Genomic DNA, 22,449 nt, shown 5'->3' with positions numbered 1-22,449 from the left:
CTAATCTTCCAAGCCACGGCAAACATTTTCAGGTCAGTCTCACGCTCTGAGGCAGAAGAGGACACACAGACACAAATGATTTAGATAATACTTTTTCCGTACTTTGCAGGATAAACATACAACAAGTCAGTGACATTGCCATCCACGTCCTTGTGGTATTAGCTGATAGTGTAATTGTGTCACATAGTGCAGCTGTGAACTGTGTAAATATGTATGATAATAATAATAATAAAGTACATGCTGTTAATTTTGTCCCTATCTCACTTCATCCTTCATGCGCCACTTTGCAGCAGAATTACTCTGTGGCTCGCTGGTTTATCATTATTATAATTGTGCAGTCAGTGGCAAATGGTTTCAAGATTTTGTGTTTGTGCATATGATCGCTGGCTAATTAATGCTTAGTGTCACCTATAAGTGACTCATTCTGTTGTCTGGATGTTTTGTGCATACAGAGGAATATAAGCGGTGTCATTAACGCTGTGTCATTTCACTTTTCATCTTATCAGTTACAGCATGTTCACACTGATCTGCTAAGTGAGTCAGTGCTGTTCAATCTGTATGAGGGCTTTCATGCGAGGTATGGAGCTATTGCACATTCAGGATTCAGTTAAACAACAATATTATTCAAGGAGACGTGCGATAAATGCAAACTGGGTTGTATATCACCATGACAGTGATTAGCCATGCAATACAGAAACAAAGAAAACAATGGTATGATGCTGAAAATAAGAAGCAAATGTCAGTGTGGATTAACTAGATTGATGATAAAACTTTTGCCTTTGGTTGACTCACTAGTGATGTCAGATTTATTTTAGGCATTCTTTGGATATAAATGAATACTTCACAGGTGAAAGTAGAAAACTAATTTCACACAGTGGTGATTAATGCAAATAATTATGTATAGACACTATGCAATGGCTGCTAACAATGTGCAGGTATTAACAGCCCTTTCCTGATAAGGATTACCATACATCACTTCATGATTAACCTTTTCAGAAAAGCTTAGAAATATGAATGGGGTAAAGAAGTTGCTGTAAAAAGTTGAAGTATAATGTGACCTGCAATAACTAAGAATGATGCTTTTAATCTCTGTATAAAATGAAGAAATAAAATGATTTATTTAAGCGCAATTTTGTAAACTTGCGACTGATGAGATTTACATTTTTTAAGTATTGAAGTACTTTGCATACTGAATTTTAACCTTTACTATCGGTTTGAGGGTTTCTTTATTCAGTGCAACATTATGCATAATATGAGCTTTCTAATCATGAAGTCTGTATATTTACATGCAAAGCTTCAGTGTCATCACTTGTTAAATTTAAACAACTATTTTGTATTTATTTGATGTAACTGAGCAGCAAAACAAGAAAAATACTTGAGGGGGGATATTTCAGACTTTGAGTCTGAGCTTTCTGACCTCAACCCACTCACTAACCTTGGTTATTTAAAAATAATTAGCAAGTTGGTGCATCATTGCTGCTGTCACAATATGCTGCCCCTACGTGTCACATATGGCTTTCAGCGTATATATCCGCAGGTTACACTTCTTTTCCATAAATCACTCACCAGGGAGAGTCAAATCTTTAATACGGTAAGATCGAGTGGGTGAAAACGTTTTTGGCTGACAGCAAGGACTTAACGGTCTTCAGTGTAATGCTTTAATTGTTTGTAGTTTTGTTTACATCATTAGATACTCTACTTGTTTGTTTGTTTTTAAACTTATTTTAATATATGTTAATTAAACGATGCAGCAGTCAAGAAATGTTATGAAACTGTGCACCAAAAGCAGTGAAGTGGCAGTAATCTATGGCAGTGATTGATTTATATTTTGCTACTTTATTATATTTGAAAAAAAAGATCTGTCTAAAATAACATTTGTATTACATCAAGGACAGATGTATTGTATTTTATTATATATTATCATTATTATAGGTTATTGTATTTTAGCTGACAGACTGAACACTTTACAGGCAGGTAAATGAAAGGATGGCAATTAGGTTTTCAGATGATGGACAGGTTGTTTGTGAAGATGGTAATACGTGTTAAAGAGTATGTTTTGTTTGTATGTTCAGATTGAGCGATTGAGGCGTGTTGCCTGGTGATTTTCATCATTAACTTGTCGAGGTTATTTCCATCTCTGAGATCTCTGCCTCCTCCCCAATGCAATGGAAGTTACACTATCTACTTATGTTGTAAAGTGGAACATTTGAGACTTTCCTGATGTTTTAAAATCATTCAAGGTGATTTTTCAGGCTCCCTGTTAAGGATAATAGCAGTTATCTCAGCAGTTTGCTAGAAATAACAAGACTTCAATATTTTTGTTTCCTAATTGTTGTTAACAGGTGCAAAGACTATTAGATTCACATGTGCATCTTTGTTCAAATAAAACCAACATGGGACAAACAGAGTGGTAATTGCTCTTGTTAGCATATGATTAGCTCTTCAGGAGGCAGAAAGTGTTCTAATTAAATTTCCATGCAGAAGGCTTTGTAGTGTTTCACAGTACTTTCTTAAACAAATCGACTGGTTAATGAGAGTCCTCCTCTCCTCCCCCCTGTAAAAAACAATCTTATGACAGAGCTGCAGGTTTGAGACGGACTGAAGTCGTGACTTGGACGAGACTGCTGAGGCTTGGCCGCGTAATCACTTGTCTTGAGACGTGAAAGCAAAAACCTTCGAGAGTTAACTGGTAATATCGCAGAACAATAAAAAATTCAAAGTACAGCGTCAGACAGGCCTTACATAACCACACACCTTGAATATTTAATTATCAGACCTTCATACTGAAAGGACTTGTAAACTATGTACAAACTGACTGCTGGCACAAATATAACGTCATATTAAAGCTTTCATATTGGACTTCACACTCGCCTCGAATGACTTGAAACATGACCCGCACTTGTCTAAAATAAGTTTAAACTTAGTATTGGACTTGTCTGAAATGACTTGGGATTTGAACTTGTCCAGAATTACTTGATGCATGACTGGGACTTGTTGTGCACGTCTTGAGATTTGACATGCACTTGTCTCAAATATCTTGAGACTTGAGTTTGCCTTAAAAACTCAAACACTGATCTTGAAAAGAAAGTTAGTCCTTTCGCTTAAGAAGCAATAAAAGAACAAGCTGTATGCTCCATTTAGCTGTAGGCTTAACTCACCCATGGTGTGTGATTTACACTGACCTGTCCCCTGAGAGCACCAATAGAAAGGCAGAATTTAATGCAAGATATAACACTGTATGAGCACTTTCATTTACTCTTTTTCTGCTATTTCTGAAAGCATCTTTGTGAAAATGGGACAGTGATTAGGCTTATTTACATTTACTCGTAACTCCAGAGGGAACAAATGTTTGTGCCAAGAGAGCTTTTTGTTGTGTTTACTTTTTACTAAATATAGCTCTTTCCTTTCTCATAGTTTTCACACTTAAGCTAATGACACAGGGGCTTGAACCAAGTGCATTCATTATGACTCAACTTTGTGCATTCAGCGGTGGTGCAGGATTAATCATTCATGCTTAACACATCGTACCTAAAAGCCTTCTGTACCATCTCTCTACCTCATAAGAAACAGAAGTGCCAATCTTGACATGTGTCAAACACATTAATGAGACATTTTATTCAGCTTTTCTTCATAATCATAGATTTCAAAATTCAATCATTAGAAGTCACTCCAACAAAACAATCAACATTGCCTCCTTCTTCTTTCCAAGAGCTTTTGGCACAAAGTACAAAGGAAGATCATGTTGGGGAAGTGTGGGTGTGTGTGTTTTGCTGACAGGCAGGTTACAGCTCAATGGACTTACAGAGGATGAAGGGCATTCAAAAATATCAATGAGGAAACAGTTCACACGGCACACTCTTCCACACTGGAAGATCATAAATCAATATAAACCTAAGGTCCACAATGTACAAGCTGTGCTTTAGGCAATGGCAACGTTTAGCAGAGATGTGCGTTGGCAAACTTAATACATTGCTTTTTTTATGTTCTCTCTGTAGTTAGAATTGTGATTCCTCCACTGTGAATATTTTACTCTTTCAATTCTTTTGAACATTTCCACATAACTGAATCAGTTGGATGCAACCAAAGTGTGTGCCTGGTGGGACAGCATCTCTCTATATCGTAAAAACAAAAACACGGACAACAGGGGTGTTAAAGGGAAAACAAATAGGAAGAGACTTTTTGGTTAATTAACAGTTTTCAGTCCCCAAACATCTGCCTGTGATTCTTGGCTTAAAAGCCTTCATCGTCAAATAGTTTCACCACTGCAGGCATTTCTTCATTTTAGTTTCCTTGGTGATGGAGGATGGAAGCTGCCGAACACATCATCATCATCACAGCCGGTCCTAATTGAGGCCTCAACCCCAGCGCAGTGGCCGTCTCTTTTGTGTTGTGCTGATTTTCACCTGTGCTGCACAGCTGCCAATCTTCAGTCTGTGAAATCATAATCTCCTGCATTTTTCCAGCTGGTTTATTGTGTTACAGTATGTTACAGAAACATTTATTTGTTTCCTCTTCAGGAGAGAGATTTAGCTGCAGCTATGCCAAGAGTCTCATATGAGCAGAGGAAAGGAAAATAAAAATAAAGACAAACACATTCTACTCTCACTGTAGCTTGACAGTGTGACAGCAAGCCATTTGCAAGATAAAGAGTATATATTAAGAATATAACACACATCTGTTCAAATTAGGTATCTTTGCATAACATGGAAACAAATTTATATCTGAGAGAAATTAATTTAGAATATCATGGTTTGCTTTTTGATTGTGTTTCAAAGATATTCAGACAATCCAATGATAGATTAATCTCATATTCATATATTTACAGAGTCAAATCTGAAATCCCTGGGTTCCCTAACAGAGGTCTGAGTAACTGTCCTTGTAGTATCCTTGTCGTAGTGCGAACGGGTCTCCTGGGAAAGTTCAGCACTGTATTTCACTCCTGCTGTATAGTAGGCGACAGTTATTTTCATGGTGTCCAAAAAAAGCTGTCATATCCTTGTATGTGTAGTGGCGTTATAACCACATCCAAGATTCTTGTGATTTTTTTTTTTTTTTTTAACATTTACAATATCTTTCCAGCAGTCACTGTCCTGGTTCAGTGCTTGTTGGACTGTAGTCATGAGAATTGGTGTAGATGTGTTGAAACATCTCTCAATAAGGATCCAGCTTTAAGTTTATCTCCTTTAGCTCCCCTTTTATGTCCATAATATAGTGGATTGTGGACCAAGTGACACATCTTCCCGAAACACCAACACTCAGGAAAAGAGATCCTTTGGTCACTGAATATGGTGCAACCTTAGGAACGCAAAGTACCTCTTGTCTTGAGTGACCCCCCCCCACTTTCTTCCCTTCCCTTCACTAAACAATCCCCTCACTGCGTTTGCTCCTCCACACCACCAGTGCAGTCATGAGGAGGGTGACCAGGATGGGCACCGCAATGAACGGACCCAGGATGCGGTTGGGTGGGTCCCTCAGGAGACGTCCAGACAGCGAGCATTCGTTGAAGTAGTGCTTATGCACCTGGATGAAGAACTCGTCCACCTGTCGGTTGGGCCAGTAGCAATTCAGATTCATAGCAACCAGGAACGTGCAGTTTGTCAGCTCACCGTAGAGTCTGCATGTTGGTGACACAAAGAAAAAGAAAAGAGTCATTAGACCATTCACTGAGCCCTATTTTCCTTAGTTAAAGGACAGATTCACAATATTCAAGTTTGTCTTCAGGTTTTGCTTGCTGTAATCTTTCCTCCTGTTCATACTGACCAAGAGAAAATCCCTTCCATATAAACCCACAATGTAAGTGATGGGGGACAAAATCCACAGTCCTCTTTTCGAGCAAAAATATAATGAAAAGTTTATTTGAAGTTAATATGAAGCTTTTGGCTTTGGTTTCTGGAGTGTAAACTTCTGATCCCCAAATCCAATAAAGAACAGGACAGAGCTGATAACATTACCCTGAATCCAATAACACCAGTTTGTACACGGTGGATGCGCTAGTTGTGAATGAGGCTTTTTTTTAAATGAAACTTGTAACAAAACAAACTCATGTGGTTTGTTAATGATATGCTAACTCTTGGACTTGCAAGTAATGCTAGATTAGGTGGAGGAAAGGCATTATTACAGCTTAGAAGAAGAAGAAACTTTATTTCAGACACATCCGCAGGTCCACAGACAATTACTGTCTACGTAAAAATTCAGTAATTTTTTCATAGACATGACAACTTTAATCTTTGATTTACATGTTTTTTTGTGTTGACAAATTCTACCATCCTCCATTTTATGAAATTCTTTAAACCCAGTGGGATAAAGTTATATCCACAGTTTTCAATGCAAAATAAACATTATGTATAGGACAGTTACATCTCCTCGGTATTAGATGGAAAAAAGACAAATGATCTGAACAAAGGTTGTCAGACACAACATTAAACACATCTCAACATATAAAACCTCAAAAAGATATTTGATTGAATAAAACAAAAGATTGTAAAGGCGGATCAAATGCAAATCGCTTGTCCTTCATCATAGCGACCCTCAGGAAAGAAAGAGTAATTTTGTACGGAGTCTATTGTTTAGATATAAAATGTGTGTGTCAGTGTGTGTTGCTCCCCCTCCATAGTGAGTGGATCAAGGGCTGTAATTGAGGTAAAGACCCATGATTACGACAGAGCACAGAGAGGACACTGCAGCTGCACAGATTAGAAGGTCAGGTACATCATAACACATATACTGTAGTATATAAGGCTCAGGCATAGATTCACATGTACAGACACCACTGATTGAGGTTTCCTAATGGCCTAAAGGCCTGGCAGCCACAGACTCATTTCCAGTACATAAGACATCACCCTTCATTTATATTTATATCTATGTTGACACTGACATGCCTGCTTGGTATTGTGCTGCACAGTTACGATTACTCTGATTAGACAAGGGCATTATAATGTCATTTTATGCTGCATTCACTTGAGATGGAAATACCACTGAAGACACTTGGTTGCATGTAAAAGAAACCATTCAGGTGAAGAATCTTTTCACCAAGGTGGAAGTTTTTATTATTTATGGCTTCATTTATGTGTGATACAGCCGTCGTTATCTAGATCATAAAAGTACAATTGATGAATAGTCATTTATTTTATGTCACTAGCTAGTCTTTCTTTCCAGTAATACACAAATGATGCATTGAAAATTTTGATCAAACTTATGTTCAGTTGATGCTGTGTATTTTTCAGCTATTTTTGCTATCTTCTTGTGTTGAACGCACACTTAATGAGAGTACTGAGACAGAACCATACTCTTAATGTGCAGTAGAACCAAAACAGCGAGTCCAAAGGGGCTTCAGATGTTCAGATTCTCACCTTTTTTTAATTTATTGAAAGTACACATTACATACAAATATAATAAGCTTAGTTAATACCTAAACTTTGTCTTTTCTAGTAAGGAATGTCAGTCGGTCTTTTCTGATCTACGCAGGTCAGATTTGTTTTTGATTGATGTTTGGAGAGCTTGTTTTGATGTGCCAAACACAAGATCTTTCTCTGTGTAAGATCTGTGTATGAAAAGAGCTCAGGGTGGGTTGGCGTGGGACCAGCACTGCAGACCACTGTGTTGCTCCGGGTAGTATCGCCTTTCTCTGCTGTTTCCTTGAAATTTTACAAATTAGTCGTAGCAGAGAAAAAAAGAGTTCTGGTCCTGCTGCTCTTCTAATGAGCATTGAGGATTTCTGGGAATGTTTATGAGTCACCGACTGAAAGAAGTCACAGCGAAGTCGAGGCAGGGGTGTTTTTTACAAAAAAAAAGGAAATGGTTACCAGTTCGCCTCATGTAGCTAGGGTTAGCATTACATTAAACCTGACAGTGTGCAGCTTCGGTAAGGTAAGAGAATGGTGCACCTACCTGTACTGAATCTACTCTCCTATGTCATTTCTTTTTAGATCAAATTTGCTGTTAAATCAGCCAACGTTATTAAAGAGAGTACAGAAGGAATAAGCCTATTAGAAAGTCATTTGTGATAGGAATTTACAAGCAGTTTCAGCTCTATCTTAACAATCCTCTCAAAGGACAATGTGTGATGTAAGTGGTGTTGCTTGTAGTGATGAACCTGCAGCTACCCTCGACTTAAGCACACTTTATAGCTAATTTAGCCATCCAGCTGCAACTTTACAGTTCTGGTTCATTCTCAGAGCATTTTTTGAGGCCACAAGTAGCTGTTTTCAGCAAAAAAAAGGTGCATGTTCAACACCAAATGACAAACAGATGCAGTTGACGACTGAATAGTGAACACAGTGGAGTACTTTGGAGCTAAAGAGCCAGATATGACGGTCAGCAGTTGGTGGAGACCAAACACAAAGCTAAAAGGAGAGTGAATATTGGACTTAGATACACAAAGTTGCCAAAAACTCAATAATAATGTTGCTTTGTAACTACATTATGTGTACATAAGGGTGATTAAAGAGTGATTGATTTCTTCACAGCCTGTTTCTATTACCCCCATGCGGCAAAATAAACAACCCAAATAGCTATTGTAGGTTCAAGCTTGCATGTGTGCTGCCTGTGTCATTCAAGACATTCAGTTCTTGTTCTGTTCTGTCTTTTTAACTATTCAACCTTTATTTCATTGCCCAACATTGGCTCTGAAAGGCCACAGGGCAATTGTGAAGCAGAAGGAACATGCTTGTATGTATTATGCATGTGTTACCCGTAAATGTATTTATAAGTGTTTTGAAATTCCTAAGTTAAAAAAAAAGAGACAGAATTGGCAGGGACATGACAGGGGAAATAAAACAGTAAGGCGGAGTGTGTAAAATGTATCTGATTAAAAAGCAAGACATGCAATTCACTTGTATCGTCTCTCGCCTCTCTTTCATCCATCCATTTAATTCCTTTTCCATCTTTCCTTGCCCTGATTTGGCCTCTTTCTCGTGCCGACATCCCGGGCTCATCTCCATCCTACCACTCAGAGCCATGACCAATAGTATTACCACTGATCGTCTTCTTTAATTATCTAGTAAAGAAGTGTGACTCAAGGATTAAAAATGTCATCATTATAAGCACAGAGACAGAGAGCCGATGGCCTCTTTTACTGCTCCACATTCACAGTGTGACACAAATTTGAATTAAAACAAGATTCAGCCGGACCATTGATGGAAACCCCAAAAATACAATACGTTTCATTTCCTGTTCTCTTAGTGGGAATCAGTAACTGCAGAGTTTTGGCACGGTAACTGCTGCCTGCTGGTGGGTGCAGTGACATTCAAGATGTATAAGAGTACAAAAATGAATACAAAATTATCCAATCTGAAGGTTGTGTCAAAAAAAGAAAGAAAAAAGAACGTGAGGAACCCGTTTTCATTTTAATACACTGCATGTTCACTCTATGCGGCCCGGTGGTGCAGTGGTTGGCACTGTCGCCTCACAGCAAGATGGTTCTGGGTTCGAACCCGTCGGTGTGGGGTTCCCCCTTTTATTCCAGCGTCATCCCACAGACCAAAAAAAGGTTAATTGGTGACTCTAAATTGCCCATAGCTGTGAATGTGAGTGTGAATGGTTGTCTGTCTAGTCTATGCTAGTTCTGTGATGGACTGCCGACCTGTCCTTGACAGCTGGGATTGGCTTGAGCCCCCCTGTGACCCTCTGTAAGATAAGCGGTATAGAAAATAATTGAATGTTCAATGCATAAAAAAAAGTCTCTTGTGGTAGAATACTTCATCAAAAATTGAGACTGAAGCCTTTTGATTACATCAGGCTTAACAAAGGCAAAGTATTACGTTTACTCAGAGAGCCAGACACCATTATCCACGTACACACTGATGCTAAAGCGCCACAGTATCAGCACCATTGCCTGATCCTTCTATTCCTGTTTACATAGCTGGTTCATCTTATTTAGACAAAGAAATGGGACAGCATCCCGCCAGGTTTATTCTTAACAGTAACAGAGTTTTATGCTTCTATTTAACATCACTTTAAAACCCTCTAGCACTTCATGTTCGCTGTTTAAAAGGTTAAAGCAATCTATAAAATCAAAAAGCGAGACGGAGCAGAAAACAAATGAGGAACCTGCAGCAGCACAGGGAGAGAAGTCATATATTATTTTCCAATGTTTAACCTGAAAAGGCAAATAGTAAAATTGAGGCTTGATAAAGTAGACATGCCTGCATCGTAATAAAGGGCAGGCTCAACATAGAGGATTTTATTATATTCATAAAGTATATGTTATATTCCTGTAATACAATATTTAAAACACAGTTCCAAGGCGATGACAAGACGATGGGAGGGAAATCAGCTCATCTCATACTGTATAAGACAATGTTATTTTCATGAACCTAAAATCTTTTGTGACCCCTTAAACACAACCGTTGCGTGGGAGATGAAGAATGCAATATGGACTAAAAAAAGGGGGTTAAAGACTTGGTTATGTATCAATTGTGATCATATATGGAAAAATAGTCTCTTTAAAATGAACACATCATAATAATGTATAAGGAGAGATGGGAAAAGATAGATAGAGATACAGATAAAGTTACGCAGTCAGCATGTTAGATGCAAATTGACAGACAGGCAGCCTAATGGGCTATATTTATTATAAAATTATCCCACATGGATGAAGGACAGGGGGAGCTTAATTTGGCAGGGGTGTGCTGTTTTAAGTAGTTTGATCTGTTGACTGAGGAGCACAGTGTGAATTAATAAAAACCAGATGATGAATAAATAAAAGCAACACAGAGCACAGATGCAAGTGACGGGATTGTTCTTTTATTCCAGGGAATGACGTTCAAAGAGTCACATGGGTGAATTAATGAATGGGGTTACTTATTCAGTTGATACAAAAATATAAAAATATGAATTAAATATGAAAAATATAAATACATATAAATAAAAAATAATTTAATATAAATGCGTTGGTCAAATCACCAAAGGTAAAAGTGGGAGGTCAGTCGGGTTGCCACGGTAACTACAAGAATAAGCAATAATCATTATCTCTTAGGAGGTTGTGTTTTCATTGGAAGGTTTGGACGTATTCATGAGCAGTTTGATTTTGGTTTGGATCTGGATCCTTCACTGATATGAATTGGGTGGACACAATGTTAGAAACACCTCTGAATACAAAGCATTACAATTCAACAGCTTTCAAAATGACCACAAAGTTGAATTTGCACCTCTGATGTATATTTTGGGGAGCTGTTGTATTAGACTGTTGCAACAGTGTGTGGACATGACAAACTGGTAATGGAGAATATATGCTAAATAGTAAATGGGCTCCATTTATATAGCGCCTTTCTAGTCTGCACATTCATAACACTGACACAGCCATTGGGAGCAATTCGGGGTTTAGTATTTTGCGCAACATGTGGACCGGAGGAGCCAGGGGTCAAATCCAAATAGTGGACGACCCGCTCTACCTCCTGAGCCACAGCCTCCCCAATATATACTGTATATAATGCATATATAGGGAGGTGCACACATCACAGACAAAAAAACTCTTATACAGCGCCCCCTCTACAGAAACCTTTCACACACTTTGAGAGAACGTTTTTTAAATGATCCTGATGTCACTGTCTATCCTCTGCTTGCTTTCAATATCTGTCATGTTTTTCTGAAAGTTCCTGAGAACGCCAAGTGTTACTTGGGAAACCCACTTGAAGTTTTGCATTTTTACTGTCATTGCCCTCCTGACCCCGTCTGAGTCATGTTATATTTAGGAGCAGTTTAAATTTAGCTGAGTTAAACTTCTCTTTGAAATTAAAGTGGCAAACATATCTGGGAATAAGAAAAAAGGTTCTTATGTAGTTTATTCATTTATTCCAACATGTTAAAATTACAAAAGCAGTTAGGCCAAGCTCTCAGATGAATGACAGCAATGGGAAAGATTTCCATTTTGATGACTTGCATGTGTTTATGTCATCAAGATGGTTTTATGATTTCAGAATCGGCTGCGTTAATTTTAAAAGTTCTGTGCAACACCACATCTATTATATCAGATATATATTTTTTAGTGATTTATATCTTCTCTTTGTTCAACTTGCTGGCTGACCACACATCTCCCAATGGAAACAAAACCTACAATATATATCCAGAGGTAAAGTTACAGCGGTAAGTATATGCAATGGGGATTTTAGCCCTTGCAATATTCATGCCATGCACTCCTAATTGAGCTATATAGAGACACACTTTATCCCCCATCATTGTCATTGTGACTCCACAGTTTCAGTAAACCTTTCAATCAGTATATTAGAGTTTTCAACATTGCTGCACCCATTGAAACAGGTTGAACTAACACGTGTGACCAATTTATGGGATCTGCTCTATTGGACAGTGCAAATAAAATGTATCTGTTCCTCCACCATGTGATTTATATGCCAGGTTGATTAAAAAACTAATTTCCCTGATTTGAACATCCTGTCAAAACCAAAAAGGATTTCTGTCATCTCCAATTAGTAAAGTCAGTAGCCTCTAAACAGAATTCAGGTCAACACTTCCCACTCATTTTTTAGTTGTTCGTGTTCAGTCTAGTTTATCGTCCTTTTCCCCTGAACTACTCTATCAACACTTCACAGAAGACAGGATTAAGGAACAAAGCTGTCTTTTAGGAGATCAAACAAAAGCAGCTTTCTGGCAGAGACAGGAAATAGTTTTGATCAACAGAATACTGTCATTAAACCTTGGTCTATTATAATAGAGGGGAACATCTGATAAGACAAAGAAAGAAATTCCTTGGTGAAAAATGGGTCACTAAGCACAAAATGAACACTGGAGATTAAAGGCTATTGTCATGATGCATATCTATAAAGAGTTTGTTACAATTTTCAATTTAATATACTTAATGGGTTATCGCTATTCATATGAGCTGTCCCCTACTATCAAACCATGTGTCATCAACCTAACTGGAGCTCATTTAGATATACTATGACCCAGAAAAACACCTTCATAATTTGAATTTACTGTTAAGAAGGTTTTTGCCATGACTGCTGGGAGAGATCAACTCTGAGGCCACAGAGCAGACAGAGTGAGATTTCTCCCTGTGAAAGAAACTCAAAAACAGGCCAAACTGTCACTACTGAGCACATCAGACAAAATGTTCCCCTCTACTTTCTACTTTGTTATTGTATCTCCCGGAGCCCCGTTCCTCTGAGGGAGATTGAGCTTCTGAGTTATTTCTAAAATTCCTTCAGAAGACGGAAAACTGATGAATTATTTTGAAAAGTGTTAAAGATTTTCAGATGGTGCAGCAGATTCTTGTTGTTTCTGGTCACAAAAAACACAAACAGATTTTTTTCCATGTTATATTTGTTCTCACTTTTCTTCCCTCTATCTATCCGTCTGTTTAAAATCACTCACTGGCATTGTGTGTGTGTGTGTGTGTGTGTGTGTGTGTGTTGACGTCTGTTTTTGATGTGCCCACCTGTGTTTGTGTGTGTGTGAATAGCTGTGTATTTAGAGCTGTGTGTGAGTGCTTTGTGTATGTTTACATCAGGTATACTTCATACCTCTGTTTATGTAAGACCAGATGAGTCAAGATATACACATATGTGTGTGTAAATGTTTGTTCTATCTTTAATGAAATATTCCCGCAAGATCTAATGCTCAATTTACTGCAACTCATCTCTTTTTTTCACACCATGAATCCAAGCATTTACAAATCCTGATGTATTAGTGCTGCTGTCCCAAACGCAGACAGAAGTGCAAAAATTTTCAACTGTCAAACAAAAGTGCAGAACCTGTCTATGCATGTGTGCAAATAATGTCCGTGGCTTATTTCCAGCTGTAAACAGCAACAGTCCAGCTGATAAGTCTGGCTAAAATGTGTTAAAGTACATGTTATCTGATATTTTAAAAAGTGATGGAAAGTGCTTTAAGTCTTTAATAAATGCTGTTAGATTTGCGTAGACTCAATACAAATATTGTGTTAGTGAACATTAAAAATCATCATTTATTAAGAAAAAAGACAAATAAACACAAAACAATAGAATAAAAAGATCATTCAAATGTTTAAAAATGTAAAAGTTATCAATTTTCTTGTTTGTAATCCCAAATTGAAAACAGACTGATATTAACTTAACAGTGAGAAGCCAGGAATAAGTGAATTGGATTTAGTGTGTTTTTTAATATTGTTATGGAAAAATCTGTCATTGTGCCATACATAATAATGGTAGTGTAATAAAGTAATTAAATGCTGTGTTAATATTTGTATTATTCATTCACTAACCTCACTGGTCATCACATTTAGATTAGATAGCGATCCAAAAGGTTTTACATGTTTACATTTTAGTTACTGCCTTTTTAAAAAAAAAAAGTTGAAACCTATATTGTTTATATCCAGATTTTCCAGTTAGTTATTTGTATTTTGTTTTAGAGTATTTTTAATGAAAGTAGTCACTATTTGTGTTGCTGCCAATCAGTGTAATCGCAGGAAACTGGCAGCAGAAAAGTGTATTGTGTTACTGCACACTCATGTGAGTGCATGTTTGTCCTCATGTATGTGCAGAAGATATACAGAACCAGTCAAAGATTCGGACACATTTTCCCATTCACATCAATGAGAGAGTGTGTCCAAACTTTTGACTGGTACTGTATAAATCACCCACTCACCAAAAAAGTGGTTAAAAACTCCACAGAGAATAAAATCTCTTCTAGACATAACAAATGATAACAATATTCTGCTTTGAATACTAATATATCAGATAGATGTATTTTTCATTTGTTTAACTGCTGGATGCAGCATGTCTCCTACTTCACTAAAAAGTCTATTTTCAGTGTATGTGAACCGCAGGCTTCAAGTTTTAATGTCACACTGTAAATCCCAAGCTGCAGACTGGACCAAGATTTGCCTCCAAACTAGTTGTGATATCCACAAATCTGGTTATATGCACATGTTTAAGTGAGCAAAGAGAAATTTCAGCATATAACAAAATAACAGAAAACTACTGTATCAAGAAAACTTTCCATTAGCATCTTTTTAAGATATAACACAACAGCAAAATATACATTTAATGATAGTCTCCCCAAAAACATGTAGTGGGAGGAAATTCAGAGGCATTCAGGGAATAACAACTATGTAAAACATTCGCCACTGCTCTGTTGTGAAACCTGTGAATGCTGCTAGATTACATATAGACAGAGATAGAGTACAGACAGCAACTTCAGAGATATTATCTCTATTGTATATAGAGATATGTGTAGTGTTTGTGTCTGTTTATGTGGAGAGGCAGTGTAGGCTATTATTATAAAGATTGGGTAACAACAGAGTCAAAGGGACTCACAGTGACAGAGAAAAATAGAGACCACGGTGCACAATAAGGCAAAGAAAACTCATCCTGACTTCTTTTCCTGCAGCTGAATCTCAGTAGGATCAATAAGTCCTCAAAGTGAAAGTTTGCAGTATTGATGCAAAAAGTTCAGGACAGGAGACATGGATCAATTAAAGCATGAAAACACCCTTTCGTTTTGTTTGGGCTCAGTTCGAAGCTAAATTTGAGGTGTGCAAATACCAATATATAAGTTAATAATATAGGAGGAGAAAGATTATTAAAACTTAGCCTTGTTTTTACTGCAACAAAGGAAAAGAAAATGAGATATTTCTTCTTTAGACAAGAAAAGGAGAAAAATGTGGATATTTAAACATTACTATAGATGTAGAGAATATATATCAGCAATATTGATGAGCTTCAAAAATAGTGACTACTTTTATTAAAGACACTCTCCCTTCAACCAATAAAGTAAACCCACCTTACTGAATATGAAAAAAAAAAACTGAAATTGAGAAAGACATGTATTTCAAATATATTATTCATACGCAGATGAGAACCATGACTCAGACCCAAACATATGATAATTGTATTGGTTTCTGTGTACACTACATTACTGCTACGTCCTCATTAGACTGTCTGAAAGATGCTACTGACAGGTTGCTGTGACTCAATGTCTATATTCAACTATGACATATTAGGCTCATGCACATGAAAACCATTGCAACCAAGTCAAATATTCAAATCATTGCTCTAATGCTACTAAAGCTGCATTGCATAACAGCTGCAGCCGCACGACAATTCAGATAATGTTGAATGTTATCCAGTCATTAAAGCTGTAAAAAATAGAACCCAAACATACGGCAATCCATTTCTAATCAACGTCTAATCAGCCGTTTAATCACAAAGGTCCACAGAAAGGGAACTTCAATTAGCTTTCCACACTACTGAGCTCACTGGAATTTTCTGGCCTGGGTTTGCACGAAACTCGATGTGAGCTCACCCACAAATAGGATTTTTAAATTATTACAGACGGCTGACAGTCATGCATGACTGACTGGCCAAAATACCCTCCAACAATCACACAGATTAAAAGCTCCTGTAAAAAGAAGAAACTGCTATTTTTAAACTATGAAAACCTGCGGTATGGAAAACAGAGACAAGGGCAGAATGAGAGAATTAGACTATAATTAGGATTATTCAAAAACATTATGTCAGTCTTTGGATTTATGGGGAAATCTTTGTTCCAATCCTGAGTTTATGTCATGCTTTCGGGGTGTTGAGAACAAGCTGGTTTTTAAAGGCCTTGTCTAGAGCCAGTGTTTGGTTTGACCGTTCTGGGCTACTGTAGAAACATGGATGAATACCCACTTCTTATGTAGGTATAAATGGCTCATTGTATGGTTACGAAAACAGAAACAATTCTTATCTTATCTAACTTTTATACTCCAATTAAAAACATTCTTATTAATATTATTTTCCTTTTCTGTCTAGTCTGTTCTGCTAGATGCCACTAATTTCTACAGACTGCACCTTTAACGATTACTGCTCCCTATTTCAAGGTGACCATTGCAAAGTCTCCAAAATAATCATCCAAGTCAACGCTTCTAAACATAACACAGTATGTTAAATGGGCACAATATAAACTGTAAAAGTGAGGAATATGAGGACTTAATTAAGTAATTAAGACTTTTATTCAGACACATCTAGGCTACAGGGATTAATAATGTAGGCACACCAAACCAACACTTTCTTAAACTTCTCAGAGATTTTGTGTCTAATTGTTTTATTAAAAAAGCAAATGAAAATTAAGATAAAAGGAAAAAGCTTACATTGTTTTTTGGAGTGTGTATGAACTTTAGATAATGCTGAAATGATTTATGTGTGCGTGTTTGTGTGTGTGTTTTTGAGGCCGTGCTAAGATACTGCCATGCTAAAAACAGCGATATAATAAAAATGTGCCACAATTAGCCAGATAACCCAACAGAGAGAACGGATGGATGAGCAGTTACACCCTGCAGGGCTTTGTGCTACTGAAGTTGGCAGATAGATTGACTGAAGCAAACGCATAGTTAATCGCATCCATACATATTTATAAGCAGCGGATTACCTCAAAGTGTTGATGTTAAAGTTTTCAGGAATGGATGGAGGGCAACTAAACTTCTTTTCTTTACTTTTTTTTAATCAAATGCATATTAGTGTTGTTGTGGAGCTCCAAGTTTCCATATTTATTTTTATCATAACAACATGATTTAAGAAGTCTAGTCTTATTCTTTATTTCATTTTCCATTTTATGTGCATACACTTCAGTTAAATTACAGCAATATTCCAACAATATAGGAAGTTATAGTGGAACATAATTCCCACTCTTTGAGACAATCTTCATACATGACTACAAAACTTCCCTCTGTGGTCATAAGTATATTGTGAGGCCACTGAAGCTCTGACATTTGCATTTCTTACGATTGTTTGTTTACAAAAATGCTGATTTCCGAGTTTCAAGGTTTTATTGTGTGAATGTGAGGGTCCAATGTCAGCTGAGAGTGGCTCCAGATCCCCTGCAACACTCTCCAGAGGATAAGCTGCAGCATACAGATCTGCTCATAAATTATGTTCTGCGAAAAAAAAAAATCATTATCCAACAGAAAGAAATGCCTGCCAGTCTGTGACACAGCACAAAAAGGACCACACACCTTTAACGGCAACCCTTATTATGTTTAATGTCTCTTTTATTGACAATCATAGACACACATGCTTTGCTGAATGAGCTAGTAAATAAACAACTAGTGCCTGAGCCTTTCTTATTCTCACATTTACAACAATATATATTCAGTACACTTTGACATAATTTTGGACTGCAAAGAGGAATGAGGGTTATCAATAGCCCGTTTCACACATGCCCTGCAAGTTATCCAGACATGACCCGGATGAGCTGGATGTGTGACTCACTCCTAATCGTTTGGACTGGACATTAAATGGACTTTATCCTGCCAGCTTCCTGTGTAATGTCCGATTGAGCCCATGTGTGAATACAACGGCTCATCTTCCTGGGAATTCACAATGAGCGAGTGGGCGTGTTGATAACTTTTCTAACATGCTGCTGGCGCCCGATAAACGCTGCAGGCCAGCTGTGCTGCAGTGTTTTGACTTGGCCTGAAAACTCTACTGTGAAGCTGGTGCTAATGGGAAAGAGAACTTGCTGTGATTTCTTCTAAAATGAAAACTTTTTTTGTGAAAATCTTAAAATCACCAAATTACAATTGCAGCATACGTTATGCGTCATGTCCTCCCTCCTGCACGCTCTAACTAGGCACCACCCTTCGCCTTAACCAAACAAAGTATTTCAAGTTGTTGAGTCTGTTGTCTGCTACATGTGTGAAAGCATATATGTAAAAACTAATGTTGTATCTTATAATCACCATGGTCATTGAATCAAAAACACAGATTCTTGCTCCAGTGGTTTGCCAGAAGGCCTTTTTGTTATGATGGCTTGAGAAAAGATCCCAGTAAAGGCTCAAACTCTTAATAATAGGAGTTGTACCCATTGGCTTGATGTAATTAAATCATTACTTCCTTTGTTCAGAGTTGCTGATGGCACTGAGTAATTGAACATGACAGCTTAATAAATGACCAAATCCTTCATCATTGTCTGTTTTTCTCTCCAGCTCATCCTGTTGTTAAATTAAACATTCCTCTAACTGCAGTACAGGCTTACACCTCTTTCTGATTCGACAATGTTCTAAATCTGTTTTTTCCCTAGCCATATTTCAGTTCATACCAGTCGATCTTTGACATGCAATAACCACAGAATATAAGCTTCCTTTGCCACAAACCATCAGCTTTACATACAAACTAAATGTCCACACATCCTCCCAGTGTAGGCGGTGACCTGGGTGGCATGTGTATTATTGAGAAGACTGTGGTACTTTGACCTCACGTAGCAGCTCCAGGGCACTAAGAGCTATGAAAGGTTTTGGTTGAATAAGAAAAAAGGTATGGTGTAGGATGAAATAAACTGAAGGAAATAAAGATTTATGGATAAAATGTTGGTGTGTCAAAGCTGCTTCTACACAGCTGTATCTCACTTACCTGCTCAACCATTATATTAATATAAATTATTTATATAATTGGTACTGTTTCTGTTGAGTAATCTGATATAATTGATCTGTACCGAGGTTGACTGATCATGCAGCATCAGCAGGGGCATGTCCCGATTACTCATTATGTAATCTCATGTAGGTACAATTAGACACAAAAAATGCAAGGTTTGAACAATTAGCAACGAGGAAAATACAAATAACACACTGATGTGTTTTGGGCTATTTTTTTTTAATTTTTAATGTAATGATACACATGTCATTTATTTAAAGCATCTATTTGTTTATGTGATCCAGAGGCAAGTGTCAGATGAGTTTTTAAAATGATGCAGATCCTGAGCTCTTTCATTTCTAAAACCTTGCCAGCAACAAGCTTCAAAAATGCACTAATTGAACCTAGATGGTGACATGTTATCATTCCTGTCTCCAGTTGGATATCCACGTCTTTCCATCTGCCTTCCATCTGCATTAGCAGACTTGTCATATTTTCCATCTGCTGAGTGTCTTGTACATACCTGAGTGCTAGTGGACTAAAATGATTCATTTCAACAACATTTTTCTCTGAATTAATATACAGTACAGCTAAACTCACCATCAGATGCTTTTTTTTTTTTTTTTACAGCAGAGCCAGTATCAGATTAATTGGATTAGTCTCAATTAAACATCACTGTATTAACATACTGATTGTGCACCCGACAACTTCCTGCATCCAGAGACAGTTAAAATGTGTCATTATTTCTCCTAAAATCCTTTCTGCTACATTTCTACATGTTAAAACATCACTGTCTTTTATGGTGTCTTTTCAGAACTGAGATTGCCCAATTTATGTATTTATTGTTTGGCTTTTGCTAATAATATGGCCTTTCCAGTGGTGGATTTAGATACTGTACGGGAAGCAGGTTGACCTCAGGTCTCTCCACTGAAAGCCCGAGGTAGGAGGATTGGAAGAGCAAGAGAGTTACACCTAATTTTGCATGGTAGCCTACAGATGTAAAAACTAAAATTAGTCACACTACCAAATAAACCACAATTTGCAAGTGTGTTGTCCTATATGTGTATTTGTGTTTAATAGGATTTGTGCGATTTACTGTTTTTATTAGCAATATATAGCAATTTGTGATAATTTCATTCTATATTTAATTTATATTTATATACTAGAATTGTTTCTATTCTTTAATCTGTACTTCATTTTTGGTATTTGTGATTGTTATGATTGTATATAATTTTGGTATTTATGGTTATTATTTATAAATAAAAACACACTTCCCTGTTTGTCTTCCTCAAGCTCAGGTCCTCTACCACAGACCTGGGAATTGCAGAGATGTTGCACCTGGAACCACTACCATTACCACCCCCACTGCTCCAATTACCACTGACACCACACATCTTTTTCCTTTTCCTCACTGCTTCATACTTCTTGTGCTTCTTCCTGTTGGATGTTGTTCACATGGGTGACCAAGCTGCATCAAGGACCTTTCCTAAGGGTCCATAGTGGATATATGTTATCACACCCTGACCGGAAATCACACCTCTGCTCTCCTGTGCCAAAGTCAGTAGCATTAACTACTGAGCTGTCCAGTTCTGAATGCTCCTGAAAGAGGATAGAAAGGCCCATTGGCGGTTCTAGCTTGTACCGCACCCCAGGCAAACCCCCTTTTCGCCGCTTCCCTGTATGAATATATATATCTAAATATATACATACCTGGTTCACCCAGGGTGTCGCACAAGCTAGAACCACCACTGGGCCTTTCTACCCTCTTCCAGGAGCAATCGGGCTAAACCACTGAGCTGAATGGGAGCTGGATAGCTCAGTGGTTAATGCTACTGACTTTGGCACAGGAGAGTGGAGGTTTGATTGGTGTGGTAAAATATACCTAGTATTTATATATATGATAAGTTATCTAAAGCTTTTCAGTGGTGGTGATGTGACATCCATACTGCCAGCATCACCTCACTGGACAGAGTTTCTGGAAGCAATTAATCATGCTTGACAGGATATGTTATATTGATTGATTGAGCTGAGCATCCACTAGTAAACCATAAATTAGTATGCAAATGGTGTAGACCGATATTTGAGCTTGTGGTTATGAGTCACGCATTTTGCACGTAAACAATTGTCTGTTTGGGTAAGCAGCTCAATAGTTATGCCACTGCTGGAGTGAAACACCTAAAGCACTGATGCCCTTCTCCATCCTAAAAGACCACAGCAGTGACGCTGCATGTTTTAGTCCATTTAATACTTCATGTGGGGGATTGTCAATTTACATCTTATAAATCACGCTGCATTTTGTGTTTCACATTTTTGAATATGTTTTTTATCTTCCAGGTAGCCACTAGTTTCAATTAATTTCCATACTTTATTATAATCTAGACTCTTGAAACTTGTTTGAGTTGTGAACTCCATCTGAAAATATCACATGTACAGATACAAGTGAGTGGGCAACAGTCATCATTAATGCAACACTGACAGAAATTAATGCAGACTTGATGTTTACTGTGAGGGGTTACACAACTCAAGCAATTCTCAAGAGTGAGCCGGTAGATTATCATACTGCTTTGAAATGAAAGGAAACCTAAAGGCAACACATAAAGAAGAAAAAACACATTCTGAACTCTGCAACATGCATTCAAATATTGTCACCAGTACATATATGTATATATATGTATATATACCTTGTTCGCCCAGGATTTCTTACCAGCTAGAACTGCCACTGGGCCTTTCTACCATCTTTCAGGAGCAATCAGGCTTAGCCACTGAACTGGATAGCTCAGTGGTTAATGCTACTGACTTTGGCACTTTGAGTGGAGGTTTGATTACCAGTCAAGGTGTGGTAAAATACACCTAGTATTTATATATATGATAAGTTATCTAAAGCTTTTCAGTCGTGGTGATGTGACATCCATATTGTGCATCCTTTTCAGTCTCTATATAAACGACTTACCATCTGTGTGCCAAAACTGTGAAATTCTAATGTATTGCGATGATACCGTGATCTTTGTAAAGGGGAAAAATCACACTGAGGCTGCGGCATAAATTACTAGGATAATGGTAGTATCTGACTGGTTAAATAACTGCTGTCTTCAACTTAACACTACTAAATCTGTTGCCAGGTTCTTTG

At 37.5% G+C, this 22,449-nt stretch overlaps 1 protein-coding gene across 2 annotated transcripts in view; it reads right to left on the bottom strand.

The window, feature by feature from the left end:
• Nucleotides 1-3,587: 3,587 nt before the first annotated feature.
• Nucleotides 3,588-22,449, bottom strand: part of ramp1 (receptor activity modifying protein 1) — a 67,084-nt gene continuing 48,222 nt past the window's right edge. For both annotated transcript variants that reach the window (XM_062432297.1, XM_062432296.1), the window contains exon 3: nt 3,588-5,614. In XM_062432297.1, the coding sequence (XP_062288281.1) occupies nt 5,359-5,614 (256 nt within the window). In that variant the 3' untranslated portion in view covers nt 3,588-5,358. The remainder of the gene's footprint in view (nt 5,615-22,449) is intronic.

The sequence above is a fragment of the Scomber scombrus genome, chromosome 13 (assembly GCF_963691925.1).
Source record: "Scomber scombrus chromosome 13, fScoSco1.1, whole genome shotgun sequence".
Lineage (NCBI taxonomy): Eukaryota > Metazoa > Chordata > Actinopteri > Scombriformes > Scombridae > Scomber > Scomber scombrus.
The sequence above is the reverse complement of the archived record's forward strand: the minus strand, read 5'-3'. Positions and strand labels throughout refer to the sequence as shown.